The 16,955-nt window shown below is 42.2% G+C and overlaps 1 protein-coding gene and 1 long non-coding RNA gene across 2 annotated transcripts; both read right to left on the minus strand.

Moving 5' to 3' along the window:
- Nucleotides 1-285: 285 nt before the first annotated feature.
- Nucleotides 286-1,181, minus strand: LOC143513787 (uncharacterized). The gene is made up of 4 exons (XR_013130661.1): nucleotides 1,023-1,181; nucleotides 865-942; nucleotides 595-691; nucleotides 286-481 (listed from the first exon to the last, which is right to left on the minus strand). It is a non-coding gene; the product is annotated as an uncharacterized LOC143513787 (long non-coding RNA).
- Nucleotides 1,182-7,441: 6,260 nt separating this feature from the next.
- On the minus strand, nucleotides 7,442-13,102 carry LOC143513788 (uncharacterized). The gene is made up of 6 exons (XM_077004511.1): nucleotides 12,893-13,102; nucleotides 12,269-12,409; nucleotides 11,939-12,031; nucleotides 10,912-10,983; nucleotides 10,750-10,812; nucleotides 7,442-10,492 (listed from the first exon to the last, which is right to left on the minus strand). The coding sequence occupies exons 1-6, from the start codon at nucleotides 12,978-12,980 to the stop codon at nucleotides 9,939-9,941; spliced, it is 1,011 nt and encodes a 336-aa protein (XP_076860626.1). The 5' UTR covers nucleotides 12,981-13,102; the 3' UTR covers nucleotides 7,442-9,938.
- Nucleotides 13,103-16,955: the final 3,853 nt, after the last annotated feature.

A 16,955-nucleotide genomic window follows, 5' to 3' on the forward strand; every position in this document is an offset into this window, starting at 1 on the left:
ACATGGACCCTTATTACAAACCCTCTTCAATTTTTAAGTGTAGCAGATAACTTGAATCTGATAACCATGAATTGTTCTCCTGGTGCCAGTTATGGAACACAGAGGGCTCAAATTTACACTGCCATGTGAACCCTGACGGCTATGACCTACACACAATCTCAGGGTCTAAAAATGTACCACCTTGAATTCTACTCCAGAGCAGAATAAGGAAGTAGCTAGGGGCCATCTTACAGAACCATTAGTGGACTAGCTTTGTCTTTGAAAGAAGGCAAGTTGAGCAGCAAGTTCTCAAAAGCATTTATTCACAAACCACAGGCAGAGCAGATTTGAAGTTGCTGGAGCCTTTGATCATGCACAGGTCTGTATCCAAGTACACAGAAGGTTGTGGTCTGGAGTGCTGCAGGACGTTCAGGGCACAGCAAAGAATGCCAGAGGTCCCAACCCCATAGAGATGGTCCCACTACATCTGCTTTATTAATGCCTGGGAGGAACATGGGGGAAGTCGGTGAAAAGGAAGTCAGCTAAACAAGGTGAAGGCCAGGAACCATGCAAGGTCTCCAAAATGGGGAAAGCACAACAGTAGTAAAACTTTACCTTCCAGGTCATTCTTTCACTGGCTCAGGATTTGGACCAATCCCCGACCCTTCCACAAGCAGCAGTTTCTTGAGCTGGCCTGGTTCACCACGAGCATCTATAAACAGAGATTGCACCCATAATGCAGATAGCTGTAAGGTTTAGGTCAAGCCACAAAAAACGCCACACTAACCAAATTAAACTAGCAGCCATGAATACAGTGCATCCAAGACCTGATAGTTGTGTCCCAGTAACTGTTGGGAGACAGCGCAATACAGACAACACTCAAACCTTTGTAGTCTCTGATCACTCGTGATAGCAGCAGGCCAGTTTCACGTCGTTGTTCTCGCTCTCCCGTCGAACCGAACGCTGCAACACGAGAGGACGACAAACTCAGAAACCCAATAACTGAACCAATACAAATACAACAACCACACAGATAAACTTACCGAGACTAACGACAGCGATCAGAGTCATAAAAATGAAGACTCGCTGAAGACCCATTACGACTACACACTAAAATATCAAACTCGTTTTGAAACACATCTTTGCTGCTTGGATCGGACATTAAATAGCCGAGTACAAGTCGTGATCAGGTGTCCATCTCGCCTGGCCTTCATTAACAATTACCGTTTATTTATCTTTGGGAACTAAACAGTTAATCCGCGCAGTTTGTTATGAGCTCGTTTGAAGTGACGAATAAACGCGGTCTAACAAGAGGATGATGCGTAGATATTACATGGTTAATCGTTATAGGTCTAGTGATGGGAATTCTAAGCTTTCTATCCAATTGTACTGAAAATAGGTTCACTTCATGAAGCCTCATGAACCAGTGGACAATACCGCCATCTGGTGGACAGAGAAAGCAGCGTATTTTATTAATTCATTTTTAGCGTTTAATTAAAGACTTCTGAGATGGGATGTTGTAAGTAGGATATAAAATTCTTACAAATTCCCTAAATTCTGCGTCGTCAACAATACTAAAGGGCTGTGAGTCTTTCAAAATCATATTTAGCAATGCCTTGTCAATAATTTGTCTTGTTCCTAAGAATTAATGTGACTCATTTTGTATCTAATATACTATTCATAAAAATATATAACATTTCCTATGCACATGAATACCGATTGGAAAACGTACACATTTAAATGTATTAGTGTTAACAGCATTAACAAAAAATGTATAAATAAAGCTTGAATATGTAAATGTAAAACAATATAGGCTCTTCATACCTACATGACAATGTGGCTTTGAGGATGTATGGTTTCATGTTTTGCCCAAAAATGTCTTAGCACTGATGATGTATTGTTGTTGTAAGCCAACTGCTGTGAGCATACTAGACACTTCACCTGAACTAAAACAGTATTCCTGCAGTATTTTAAATGTAAAATAAATGTAGGGATTGTTACCGGTTAAATATACTAAAGCTTATTAAACAGTTCTCAACCTTATTAGATGGCATAAGCTCAGTGATCCCAAACTTCAGAACGTCCTCTTTTTCTGGCAGGTTCCATCTTTGCTATTAGATATGACAGTGCTTGTATGTGTATGTTTGTAGGCAGTGGCGGACTTAGCAATTTGGGGGCTCAAGGCGAATTTAGCTAGGGGGCCCATCAACATTAATATGCGAGAAATAAGTTAGCTAGACAAGGGGGCCCTACAGTGGGAGGGGCCCAAGGCAATTGCCTAGCAACGCCTCTATGCAAAGACCGCCTCTGTTTGTAGGTGTCTAGTCTATTTGTATTTCTCTCTCCCTCGCTCAACCATCGATGCACGAGCGAAGATTTGCTCCTTTTGAACCAGCCTCTGAAACAGTCAAGTGAACGTGAGCCAAAATGAAGCTTCGGACATCATAGTCACGTGATCACTTCAGAATGAATCAAGCTCCAACTCAGTGGTTTGAGGAATTATCGTTTTTTGAGACATGCTGTGACCCAGGGTTGCAACTACATACTTTCTGAGGTGTATGCAAACATACTAGACACCCCCCGCACTCCACTCCCCACCCCCGATCAACTCGGCAAATAATTTTCTGGCATCGATTTGGCGCCCCCTCTAGTGCAGCGCCCCTATGCGTTGCATACGCTGCATACCCCCTTTTTGCACCACTGCTGTGACCTCACTAATTATTAGTATGTGGTTAAAATAAAGTTCATGAATTTGGTACATACACTGAGGGCTCAACAAATTAACATTGCCATGTATCATGGTCAGTAGGGTTCATATCTAGAAATCACTTCAAAATCCTGCTTGGATTCTACACCAGAGCAGAATAAGGAAGTAGCTAGGGACCATCTTACAAAGCCATTAGTGGACTAGCTTTGTCTTTGAAAGAAGGCAAGTTGAGCAGCAAGTTCTCAAAAACATTTATTCACAAACCACAGGCAGAGCAGATTTGAAGTTGCTGGAGCCTTTGATCATGCACAGGTCTGTATCCAAGTACACAGAAGGTTGTGTTTACAAGTCAGTTGTGCTCCGCTAATTATGAGGGGCCGGTCTAAACCAAAAATGCCAGCCCTGATCATACACGACCCATTACTTGTCTGTATTCTGCATAACAGGATTGCAGCGTGAGTTTTTATGTTTTCTTAGGTTTTTGGGTACTGTAGCACCCTCGACAGGCCAAGTTGAGGCACTAAAGACCCACTAAAGGTTTAAAATAAATTGTACTGGCAAAATGATTTAGATCATAGAACTAAATCACATGCTGAGATCAGCTTTGTGTGAGTTTGCGTGGTATTTCTTGTGAGAAATAGTTTTCAGTAAGTTCCAAAATTTGGCCACTAGATGGAGCCCAAGTACTACCATACAGATATTTATAGTGACAAAAAAGACATTTTAGTGAATTAAAAGGTTTATTTCTGGTCAGGCAGTGCACTTTTTGTTATGAGATGTCATTTCAAAGTTAATTATCTCATTGTTCTGAGTCATACTAAGTAGATAAGTTTAACATCTAGTTTACTGAGGGGAGGGACCATTACTGTCATCATAAACAGTGCTCAAAACAAAGGCATGTAGCAACATCAAGGGCATGCACTCAAATCACAAACTTCCAAAGCCAGGTTAGAGAAAAATATTTACAGTGTGAAAGGGATTAGCTGATAAAGTATGTAAATACAAAGGCAAACTGAAAACTTCACATCAAAATTACACACATCAGAATGTTGACACATTTAAGATTACATAACAGCATGTTATGTCATTGTCGGCATGTTAACAGGACATTCTGAAAAATCGACAACATGAGTGTATGGCAGCTGATATGAACGTCTGTGTCTTCCAAAAGCTGGGGACAGGAAGGTTGGTACTTTATAAAACATTCTTCTCTATAGGAATACTTGCAGTAGATTTTGGGCTTTTATAATATGTTTTCTCCACATCCAGGTCACTCTACCCTGAGGTAACACATCTCAAATGGGTGCAGTGTGAATCCTGCAAGGAATGGCTACACACAGATTGTGCTGGCGTGAGTGACGAGGCCATGGACGTAATTTTGATTTCAAAAGTGGGGGGGACATGGATTCGTCGCTATTTAAATATTTGATTTTAACCGTAAAAACTGGGGGGGACCAAAACCGGCTTTTGAAAAAGTGGGGGGGACATGTCCCCCCTGTCCCCCCCCAAAATTACGTCCGTGGACGAGGCTACCAAGGATCCTTTCATGTGTGGCTGCAGAAAAAAAATGCCACTAAATGTTGATAGGTATGTGGTTACTTTGGTTTGGTTTTCTCTTGTTTCCAGTTTAAATGTCTCAGTCTCCTATTCATTTTAGGCTTTTATGAATGTTTGACTGACGACTCTTATTGTTTGTAGGACTCTTATGATACTGCATGAAGATGGAATGGAGGGTCCCACTGGCACTGAGGAAATAAAGGCAAGTCTAGCTCACTAAGCAAATATGGAAAATACACACCATCAAAACTGTTTTGTATGTCTAATACTCTGCATACAACCTCTCGGCAGAAAGTCCATCGAGAACTCCATTCAGATGAGCTAAAGTCAAGTCGGATGTATCTTTGGAAACATCCTGCAACATCATTACGACTCAAGCAGCTTTTAAAGCCAAAGTTCTGCCAATTAAGTGAGGAGAATGTATGTTTACATACACTTAATTAGTTAAGATATACTGCCCACAAGCACCCTGAATGATTTCTGCTTTCATATGTTCATTGCATTTCTGCATACAAAACATGCATGCATGTCTATACATTTAATGTGCATCTTGTCAAACATATGGCCAAATAATGAATGTGGGAAAACAGAATTGGTAATGTTATTTCATGTGAAACATTGCACCTTTATTTGGTGCTGGTAGTCACCGACAATGGTCAGTACCACATTTTTGAGAGTTCATTTAGTCTCTTATCCACTTTGGTGTGTCACACATACAAATATATGTGCAAAATAATTACTATGCAAGATTCCTTGTATATGCACCATTAGGCCATCAAACTGACTGAAATGATCAGGGCAGCTTTGAAAATGGGAAATGACCTTCAGGAACTGGATTTGTTCTTTGATGTCGTGATGCCTGAAGTAAGGAAAAATCAACCCAAGTTACACCACAACATTACATTCCTTTATTAATCACAACTATTTCCTGTATTTGGTTTTGACATCTCTGATGCTATTATGTTTGATGTAATCTATAAATCTATAAAGTTTTCATTACTGTTTTTCATAAGGTGACCATCAACATCCTCATGAAACATGAAGGGTTCTCAAGGGACATGGCTGAGTTATTTATTGCATCAGGTTCTACACTTGAAAAATGACTAGAAATGTAAGTATTCCGCATCAAACTAAATTCTGGTGATTCTTTAAAAATCTCTTTTGAATCTCTTATCTAAGTTTTTTAACCTTTTTTTGAACCGTATATATTTATTTTTTTATTTTTTTATTATCTAATTTTATTATTTTTTTATTTATTTTATTTAATAAGAGAAATAACATTCTATTTTATTTTTAACAATATTTTGTCACTGTAAAATAATTTTATTTATTTTTTTGTTTAGTTTGTTTCCTCTTTGGTTATGTGAAATAAAGACTGTGGTATCCAACACTGGACATTTGTCTCAGTCTCTCTTTCTTATATATGGTACAAACAATTGCATACCGAAAATAGCCAAATAGGCTGTAGGAACTATGACAGTATCTCTGTTTAGGTACACTAGCAATATGTAATAATAGCGTATGTGTCAGACATGAGGAAATTGGGTGTATTTTTGGGTTATTTTGATGTGTGGATTTTTGTTGTGCATTTATTTGGATTATGTTTTTTTTTTGTGTGTTTATTTGCAGTGTGTTTCCACCTGGTGTACTATTGTCTGCGCTCAGAGGACAATTCTTCCCCATTAGAAGGTTCCTATTTAATTGGCTTGATGGACAACTCGGTAGCGCTTCATAGGACTCCTGGATAAAACTGACAACCAATGGCATTGCCGTAGGGTGGAGCATGCACTCGGTTGTTGGATAAAATACGCGGGTGAAACATTGGCAAAACAGGGTGGCAAAACAGGGTGGCAAAACAGGGGCGGGCGGAGGAGCGGATGGGCGGGCGGAGGAGCGGATGGGCGGGCGTAGGGGCGGGCGGGCGGCATACGAGAGCAGCGTGATACGCGCACGGACGGGGATAACCGGGCTGCACGATTGTACTGGGCTCGAACAGGAAGCTGCTGTCATTCCGCCAGCCTTGGGTAAGGGCATCGAGGGGCTGCATGACGGCAGTCTCAGCACCGCCACGAGAGAGTCACGCAGACCGAGACGCCGAGGCTGCTAGGAGCCGAAGCAGACGCTGCTAATCCAACCAGGCTTGAATCCCTCACCCTGGGAGTTGGTGGTATCCGCTCCCGGGTCAATTGTGAGTATTGTTCATTGATTTGGGGTGGAAGCTAGACATCTAAGCTTTGAATCAAACGGCGAGTTGTGTTGGTCGGAGTACTGCTCTTGGTGTTTGTCATCACAGTGGGCGGTTGCTGTGTCCTGTGGGACCGTCGGTCGGACAAAGTGGAGATCGCGCTGGCCGAAGAATCGCCCTGTACTACGGTTACCCCTCCGTCCGCTCGGATTGACTGTGTTCTGGCGACGGCCGTTCTTGTCCTCGTGATGTTTTTATTATTGTGTTTGAGTCATAACTACTGCATCTTAGTCGTACATTAAGCTGTCTGCCGTGTAGCCTGACGTTGGGTAAAGTTGTTCTTTTTATGATTTAAGTTAATGGGTTGCTGCAGCATTTCCAATTTCTGATTTTTGAGTTTCCATTTGTTATTGTGTCTTTTAAATAAATTGTTATTTCTTACATAATTTATGTTGGTGTCTGGAATTGCTCACCCCCAGATTTAAAGAACCTGCGAGTGGTAAACTTGAACACCTTGACGGTTTAAACTTAATTTAGAGTTCCTAGGCTCTTAAAACCCTAGGTGGCGTAGTTGGCTACATTGATTTATTGTAGTGACCCAGCGTGCGGCCCTACATATGCTGTATTTTCATTTGAAAACATTCAAGAAATTTATAACATGCAGGCGTGTACCCTAACGATATCCCACGGAATTGTTCGATCGAATATTTGTAGTTCCCATATTTTATCTATCGAAAATTACTACCAAAAGTATTTTTTGCTTTTTTGTTTACAAAAAGTGCGGGGCGCATGCGCAGCAAATACACTTGTTTAGAGGACACCGAACGCAAGCCAACAGAACTTTCGCGAGCCACCGCTCCATAACTGACGCGAGACAACGCTGTGAGCCACCAGGCAACTGTTGCGCGGCACTGAGCAATACCTGTTCGCGGCACAGGTATTGCTCTTGGTTAATGGTGCGCGACAGCAGCAACAGTACAGTACAGTTTTTGCACTAACCGGTTCTCCAAATTTGGCGGCCTTAGTCCACCATTGGTCCACCATGACCAGTATGGCAGTATTATCACGAAAAAAAAATCCACGGACACAAATGGGTCCGCATGGGTCACATGGGCACACAAGACACACGACCCTACAAAATCCCTGACCTCCTGATCCATACTAGGCCACCAAAACCATCTCTGAAGGAGCTTGAGGGTGTACCGGAAGCCAGGATGGGCAGCAAAGGGCGAGTCATGTCCCCATTCCATGACTCGCTTACATAGGTGTGGGTGGACAAACAATCACCCTGCAGGTTCACCACCCGGGCTAGGAGTAGTGGCTAGGGACTGCTTAACAGCAGCCTCAACATCCCACTGGATAGGAGCGGCAATCTTGGCCACACGGATGATGGTGCTGGGGCCTGACTGTTCCGGAGATGATGCGAATTGATGGGAGAGTGTATCTGGTTTAGCGTTCTTAGTCCAAGGGCGATAGGAGAGGATAAAATTAAATCGCCCAAAAAACATGGACCATCTAGCCTGCCTAGGGTTCAGGCATTTGGCTTGTTGGAGGTAAGCCAGATTTTTATGGTCAGTCCAGGCCATGAACTGGTGTTTGGCCCCCTCCAACCAGTGCCTCCATTCCTCAAGAGCCAACTTAACGGCTAGTAGCTCTATCTCCCACGTCATAATTGTGCTCAGCAGGTGTAAGACGGTGGGAGTAATAGGCGCAAGGGTGTAACATAGGAGGGGTGCCCAAACGTTGGGACAAAATAGCCCCGACACCCTGGTCAGAGGCGTCAACCTCAACAACAAAGGGGAGATCTAGATCAGGCAAACATAACACTGGGGCAGAAGTAAAGTGCTCATTGAGGGCATCGAAAGCCCATTGAGCCTCCTCAGTCCATCTGAACGGACCCGGCGTCTTCCTAGTAAGAGCTATGAGAGGCCCAGCCACATCACTGTAACCTTTAATAAACTGCTGGTAGAAGTTGGCAAAACCCAGAAACCTCTGAATCAGATGGAGTGACTTGAGGACTGGCCACTGAGTGACGGCCTTAACTTTAGCAGGATCCATGGCTAGGGTGTTCCTAGCCACAGTAAAACCCAAGAAATGTACTACTTGGGTATGGAACAGGGACTTCTCCAGCTTAACAAAGAGGTGATGTTCCATGAGGACCTGGAGAACCCTATGTACATGCTTAACATGTTCCTCTTTGGTTTTACTATAGATCGGGGCCCGGTACAGCGACAGCGCAGCCAGAGCTGACCTGAGAAGAGGTATCAGCGAGGCCAAGACGGTGTACAAAAGGAAGATAGAGGACCACTTCGCTGGAAATGACCATAGAATGATATGGCAGGGCAGAAATCACATCACTAACTACAGATGCAGGAAACCGGACAACGCTAGTACCGACTCCTCGCTGACAGAGGAGCTGAACCACTTCTTTGCCTGCTTCAATACAGTCAGACCAGCGACAACAACTACACATTCACCACTCTCAATTAGCACTAGCATGTTAACTCTTCAGGAACATGAAGTGAGACGAGTACTGAAGGCGGTGAATCCCAGGAAGGCGGCTGGCCCCGACGGCGTACCTGGAAAGGTGCTAAAAGCATGTGCCGACCAACTGGCGGGGGTTTTCACCTGCATATTCAACATGTCCCTGTCACAAGCCAACATTCCACCTTGCCTCAAGTCCTCCATCATCATACCAGTTCCGAAAAAAGTCCGTGGTGGAGAGCATAAATGACTACAGGCCTGTTGCACTTACACCAGTAGTCATGAAGTGCTTTGAAAGACTGGTCTCTAAACACCTCAGAGTCTGTCTATCTCCCAACCTGGACCCCCATCAGTTCGCCTACTACACCGTAGGCATGCACCGACTACACCTCCAGATGAGGGGTGATAAAAGGCATTTCGCATAGCCTTGGAGAACTGTTCACAGGTAGTGACAGTCTCTGATTGTTGTTCCCATACTGGCGTTGCCCAGTTTAACGCCTTCCCTGAGAGCAGAGTCATGACATAGGCTATCTTAGCCTTTTCTGTGGGAAACTGAGATGGTTGTTAAAAAATGAATGAACATTGTAGCAAGAATCCTCATTCTATAATGCAGTGACTCACTGAAACAGTAAGCACTGAAATTAAGTGGACGCGCTAAAGAGAAAATCACCTAAAGACGCCAGGGGAAGTATCCGGCTGGCAGGCGAACGCCACAACAAACAAAAAACCCTTCCTAAACTAAAGCAAAAACACACAGGAAGAGAAACAGCAGGGGAAAAACTTAAGAAAGGCCAGGGAGCGTCGCAGGAGGTAAGTACTCGAGCAGGAGACAGAACAACAAACATGAGATAAACTGGTGACAAAACACCAACGACCACAACCGGGAACCAAACTACATAAAAGGGCTGAGTGACGTGAACAAAACAAATCAGCAGCACTACTGATTGCGGAGACCCCGCCTGGAACTGGCTTGTGGACTCCTCCTAGTGGTGGTCCGGGGAGTCGCATCCGAGCCAGCCCTGACACTCACATAGAGAAGCCCATCTCTGCAGCTACATCCAGAATGTTCGGAATCCCCTCCAGCAGGTCTAGGATGTGCTCGGAGAAGATCACTTCTCCTTCCTTTGTAATGATGGCATCAAATATGTCCCGCTCCTCACTGAGAAGGTTTACGTGAGGTCTCTTGCTGGGTCTCTTGCTGGGAAAGGTCTCCCTCTTTCTCTTCCTCCTCATAGGTGGTTGAGTTGTCCTCTTTTGCCTGACAGCTTTCTCCATGCAGATTTGGTGGAAGGCCGCACGATATGACTCCATGTAGGACAGGTAAGAGGTGTGGCTGTGTTCATGCCAGTCCCTGTAGAGAGGCAGACACTGAGGATGCTGCTGGCAGAGCTGCTGCCAGTAGAGCTGCAGTCTGTAGTACTCTTTCAAGTACGGGTCCTGCAAGTAGAGCTGCTGCAGGTACAGCTCCTGGTCTGCATGAGGATCTTCTAGGCTGCCAGGCATCTGAGGACACTCGGTGACATAACCACCATCCCCAGTAAAGACAGGCACGGGGTGAGCTGAGAGCCAGGGTTTTGCACCTGTTATGGACACACATGGCATGATTCCAAAGACTGGTTGCTTTCATTACAGTACACAATGAATGACAATGTTTTGATTTTTGAGAATTTCAGTAAGTCAGTTCTAGCCCATTTGTACAGAATTAACAATATCTTATCAATGTTGATGATGTCATATTTTCTTTTCCATTTTTAAATTGTACACCATTGGATGATAATGTTTTGATTACAATGTTCCCAGCTACAAAGATTGTGAAAAACCTGAAAGCATTTCTTACCTACTGATGTTTTCCTGGTCAGGTCATGTGCAGGAAGCTGGTGGTTCTGCACCTCTGCCAGACCTTACAAACAAATGTAATAAATGTTTTTGTTTTTTACTTTATCATGGATGGTTATTTGGTTTGTTGAATACGCATGTAATCTTCAGTGTTACACAGTACCAGTGTGGAGTGGACCTGTGGGAGGGTGGATGACCCATACAGATGGTCCTTCTTCAGGTGCCAGTCTGGGGTCTAATCAAGGCAAGATCAGGCAGGTGCGTCAAACTTACTATTACATGTTACAAGTTTTGTAAAGTTTATTATGTCCCAGTACATATCACCTAAGGATTGTTTTTGCCAAAAGTTACAGATAAAAGCTAACAAAAATAATTCAAGTTAAATACAATTGATTTAAATAGAACAAAAATTAAATAACGAAATGTTAGAAACAAGGAAAATATATGATTAAAATAAAAATAAAATGTAGACATTTAAAAAACAAATTTGACATAAAAGATATAAAGTGCATCAAATCAAAGCTACAGAATAGCTATGCAAAACTTCACCTGAGAGCTAAAACAGCCGAATTAATCTGTAAGGCATGGGAGCACATGTTTTCTGTTTCTGAAAGTGGCTATAGTCTGTGCACATCTCATGACTTCAGGAAGCTTATTCCTCCTGACTGCAATGTAATGTAGGAGCAGTCATGGGCTGGTGTTAGGGAACTGGTCTTGTGACCGGAGGGTCATGGGTTCGATTCCCAGACCTGAGGCCATGATTGAGGTACCTTTGAGCAAGGCACCTAACCCAAACTGCTCCCCAGGTGCCGGGCTAGGGATGCCCAATGCTCTGGGCATGTGTGTGCCACAGCCCCCTAGTAATCACTAGTGTGTGTGTGTGTGTGTGTGTGTGTGTTCTAACTGCAAAGATGGGTAAGAAGTAGAGGACAAATTTCGATTGCGGTGAAAAAAATCACAATTAAAAAAATATATAAATATTTTTAAAAATAATAATAATGGCCGAAGGCCACGTCACCATATGTAGTCCTTATTTAGGGTCCGTTAATAAGTCAGACTCCACTGAGCCGAGGTGTGTGTATCGTTCCAGCATATCAGTAATGTAAGTCAGTTCTAGCCCATTTGTACAGAAGTAACAATATCTTATCAATGTTTATATGAAAGAAGACAGTCATCAATGAAGAACCCACCAGCAGGCTGGAGGTAGACTGGCTGCATCTGCCTCAGAACCTCCCCTTGAACATGGGGTTGAGGAAGGTGTCTCTGCCTCTCCATGTCAGGGTCTAAATGCAAAACACCAACCAAGGGCACAGAGAAAGTATGAGTGTGTACTGTTAAGAACTTCAGGTCTATAAGAAGGGCTACAGTGCCATGTGTATGCATGGGTCTGCACCTCTGATGGTTCTGCACCTCTGCCAGACCTTACAAATAAATGTAATAAATGTTTTTTTTTTTTACTTTATCATGGACGGTTATTTGGTTTGTTGAATACGCATGTAATCTTCAGTGTTACACAGTACCAGTGTGGAGTGGACCTGTGGGCTGGTGGATGACCCATACAGACGGTCCTTCAGGCATGTTAATATGGCCGACATTTGATGGTCCCGCCGTACTTCTGTGAGGGAAGGGTGCCGGTCCACCTTGGGAGTTGTAGGGCACACCTGAAAATCCCACAGCAGGTAAAGTAAAACCCAGCACAACGCACAGTGAGGCTCATATGCCTTGTAAGTGTTTCCCAATGAACAAGTGATTATAAGAAGGGTCATGGTGCCAAGTGATGTCATTAGAATGTGGGGAGAATGCTCTAGAATTTGTGATGTCATGTTTCCTAGAAACCTGTTTCTTTTTAAAAATGTTTATTTTTATTTGCTTTTTCCATGGCTGTGGGATTTATGAAAATTGTGCTGAGTCAAAGAAATAACCCATGATCCATTAATTATATTGTGCTGTACACAGGAAATAAATAGCTTGACAGTCATTAGTAGAATAAATAGACATAGGTTATTTTTCTAAACCTTAGAAACCTACTACATATATTCAATTTTTATTATGAATAAGGAAATCCATACTCATAAGAACTAAATCTACTGTCTTATATAGAAATATAATATTATGTACAGTATATGAAAATATATTTTTCTCACCATGAGTGGTAAACCCTGGTGTGTCTGTGAAGTAGTTCTGTTCTTCTCCAGGCCTTGGCAGGTGAGTTCTCTGGGGGTAAAAACTCATTCTCAAAATTAAAAGTAGAAAGAATAGAAAGATAGAAAGATTCAGAAAAAATAGAAAGATCTGGGATTGTAAATCAAAACTTATTTGTAAGATTTGTAAGATTTGTAAAGCTTGTAAATCACAGAGCAAATTCTCATATAACCGGTTCTGAGCTTTTCAGCATCAAAACTGAAATCCAAACATTCCACCTTCCCAACCAAACATTCTAAACCAAACATTCCAAAGTTGCTCGTGATATCACAGTTTCCAATTTTTTTAAGGGAACCCCGGCTGATAACATATGTAAGCCTTAATATCGTGTGATTACTCTAAATTATTAAGACACGTTGTAAAAAATCACAAAAAGTAGCAGATTTATTAGATTTTCGGTAAATTCCCGCTGCACGTAGGTCGCCATTTTTATAACTGCTGACGGGCGCAGCAGTTAGTGACGTCAAATGGTTGCAGTGACTGGCCGTAACTTTTGTCTTACCGGTTTTTCTATGCTGATAACGTGTAATAGCGAGCTCTTATTGAAGACTGACGTCGCATATAAGGTCAAAGGGCTTTCTTTTATACATGTCTAGTAGTGACTAAATTCCAATAGTAAGACTGAGTGACAGGCTAATATGTTGTGATTCACATTTAATTAACCCTAATCTTTTTGGCCGCTGCATCTGATGTAAACGTCATGTCCGAGTTGCGTTATCCGTCTTGGATGGAGAACACTACAGCTACGGACTCCTCGACTATCTGTAATTGATTCGTATCTAGCAGATTGTCAGATTTATCAATGACCGCTAATTATATTAAACTATATTAAATTTTGAAAGGTTTAAACGTTAGCGGTAAACGTTGTTGCCGGGACGCCAGTAGAGAATCCAGCAGAGGTGGGACCAAGTCAGTGTTTTGCAAGTCTCAAGTAAGTCCAAGTCTTTATACCTCAAGTCCCGAGTCAAGTCTCAAGCAAAGACACTCAAGTCAAGTCAAGTCTCGAGTCAAGACAGGCAATAGTCAAGTCAAGTCCCAAGTCTGAAACTTGGAATTTCAAGTCCTTTCGAGTCTTTTTTTTTTTTTTTTTTACCAATGTTGCAGGTATATTTTAAATGTAAATAATAGACATGCATTCTTTTTTAAATCTGTATTCTCCTCAAATCTTGATAAAACATGTGCAACTGAAAACACGAAGTATAAAAAAAATTAAAATTACACCTCTTGTGACGGGCGGGGGTGAGCAACAAAAAGGAAGCGATCACGCCAAGTCTCAGGGAAAAAAGATGGTTTAATATAAAGTGTGCAAACCTAAAACCCGTGCAATAGATCCAAATTAAGGATATAATGACCAGCAGTCAACTGGTACAAAGACAAGACATATATAGGCAAACAAACGACCCTCAGGTGAGACGGATCACGGGCTCCGCCCACCTGAGGGACGCACATGACGTCACCAAACAACGACAACAACAGCCGCTGTGGACAGAGGTGGCCGGTAGGGGTGCTGATATTTTCACAGTACAATACAAAGAACCATAACAGCATTTTCCCTCTCTTCTCTTATCTGGTTTCTTGGAGAACATGTGTGAGTGACACAAGACAAACAAATATAAGAACTGAACAATTAACAGGAATCTGCAACTTTAGACATTTCAGTAAACTATTCTGCATTGCATTTGCTGGCCAAAAGTCTGTATGTCATTTGTGCACGATGAATGATGTCCCCATAGCTGAAAACTCGCTCCACTTTTGTCAATATATTTTTTTCTCGACGTAGATGTCTTCAAATACACAATCCATGCTGAGATATAACTGGATATTATGATGGTGACAGAGAGAGGCTCTCTTCCCCGAGTTCAGATACAGAACCCAGGGTTGCCAACTCTCACGCATTTGACCGTCTTCACACGCTCTCACGCCACACATCCGATTTCTCACGCCGGAAAAAAATCTAGTTTATTTACATCTGATCCACATCTATGATTCAATGAGTTACTAGTTCGCTCTGGCACCAACCACTGGCGATCGATCGATCGCGATATAATACTTAATTTGTGTCCATTTTACACCCCGCCCTGTAAAAATTTACGTTCGCCAACCCCCCATTTGATTGGTTGTGCTGCAGCTCATGCACACACAGAGCTGTACAGAGTGTGGAAAAGCAGAGGACTGGTCTGCGTCAGAAGGACGGAAATGAAATTAATGGGGCGCACTTTATAAATATTAATATGCGTTTTAAAATTTAGATTTGAGGTAAAAAAAATCAAGTCTTTGCAAGTAAACAGGTTCAAGTCCAATTCAAGTCCCAAGTTATTGGTGTAAAAGTCCAAGTCAAGTCTAAGTCTCTGAATATTTTTTCAAGTCAAGTCAAAAGTCTTAATATTAATGACTCGAGTCTGACTCGAGTCCAAGTCATGTGACTCGAGTCCCCACCTCTGGAATCCAGCGCATGTTTATGTTCACGTTTCTTCGTGCGGCTCTCACTCCACATTCTGGGGCTTTTGGACTTTCTGTGTAGGAAAACTGTGGGCACTGCATTGTGTTTTAGTCTACGTTTAAAACCAACAGCACCCGTCAACTCTCTCACCAGTCGAGCTCTACTGAATGACTCAAACGCATCGGGACTGATGTGAGCAGAGCCGCGGGTCTTTTGGTAGCTGTATTCGTCCAGTCAAGTTTAGCGCGCTGCAACCCGTTTGACGTCATCTACCCAGCAGGCATTGCGCGTCAGAAAACATGACTGCGCCCATATGTCAAATATTTCGAATAAAAGCGTTGATTTGTAAATAAATCTGCTGCTTTTGTGATTTTTTTACAACATGTCTTAATAATTTAGATTAATTACAGCATATTAAAGCTTACAAGTGTTACCAGCCGGGGTTCCCTTTAAACCAAAACACCAAATCAGCCAGACTGCTACAATAACCTGGTTGTTGGTTCATACACATGGTTCATACACCTTTTCCCTGGTCAAATTCAAGCACTTTCAATGTCTATTTTCAATATTTTCCAGTACCTTCCAGCTTTAGTGAATTACAAATCAGTGATTCTTGAGACAAGGGACAAAACAAGTCTGCCAGATGAAACTCAGATTTGGGGTTACAAATATACATAAAATTGTTTTTACATTCAACCAAAAGACAGACCAGGGCAATGTTGGCACAACTTATGATTTTATGTAGTTGTATAAATATTTTTTTCATTTTACAGTTTTTCTCAGTCGATTTGGATCATTTCTGAGATCAGAATTGAAATTCTCAAAACTGTTAATTCAATCTCCACATCTCCTTGTCACTTGTGCACATCATAATTGCATTTCTCATTGTGTTTCACATTTTGCAAATGCTTTTGTACATTTTGCAAATGAACATGGACAATTGTCTGTTGTTTTTTACATTATCAATTTCTTATATCATGTTTATCAAAATGTGTTGTACAGAATGTTTGTTGAATTGTCTTACCCTCCAAAACATTTAGTCTTTAGGTCACCGCCTGGGTCATTGTATGCAAAAGTGCTGAACATGTCGTCATAATCTCTAAGTCATCATTTTATATTTAGTTATTTAGTTTATTTATTTGTTATATTTTGGTCATTTATCATAATTTGATTAAATTGTTTGCAGGTGAACATTCAGTTACAGTAAGAAAGGGAATTGGTGAAGGTTTAGATCAACCAATGGTTTCAACCACAGGTCAGAGGTGCATCTCACCCTGGTTTAGCATTTTCCTCTTGGGTTGATTACTGCCAGTTGGGTTGATTATAAACCAGTTTGTGATGACATGAGAATGACAGAACGCTACATTGTCCCATCACAAATGTCCTAGTGCAGTGGTTCCCAAAGTGGGGGGCGCGCCCCCTAGGTGGGGCGCGGAGCTATTGCAGGGGGGGCGCGGAGCTTGAAAGTAAAACGTGCACATGTGTCAATATTAGGGATGCACCGATTCCGATATCTGAAAAAATTCTAGATCGGGTATCGGGGACAATGTGACCGATCCATAAAA

The sequence above is a fragment of the Brachyhypopomus gauderio genome, chromosome 5 (genome assembly GCF_052324685.1).
Source record: "Brachyhypopomus gauderio isolate BG-103 chromosome 5, BGAUD_0.2, whole genome shotgun sequence".
In the NCBI taxonomy this organism is placed as follows: domain Eukaryota; kingdom Metazoa; phylum Chordata; class Actinopteri; order Gymnotiformes; family Hypopomidae; genus Brachyhypopomus; species Brachyhypopomus gauderio.

Bases quoted from the DNA above. Each gene is read 5' to 3' on its own strand.
- LOC143513788 (XM_077004511.1), bottom strand. From the start codon at position 12,980: ATGAGTTTTTACCCCCAGAGAACTCACCTGCCAAGGCCTGGAGAAGAA. The intron at 12,410-12,892 runs GTGAGAAAAATA...TGGGATTTTCAG, and splicing joins ACCAGGGTTTACCACTCATG to GTGTGCCCTACAACTCCCAA. The intron at 10,493-10,749 runs GTAAGAAATGCT...TGTCCATAACAG, and splicing joins GACCAGGAAAACATCAGTAG to GTGCAAAACCCTGGCTCTCA.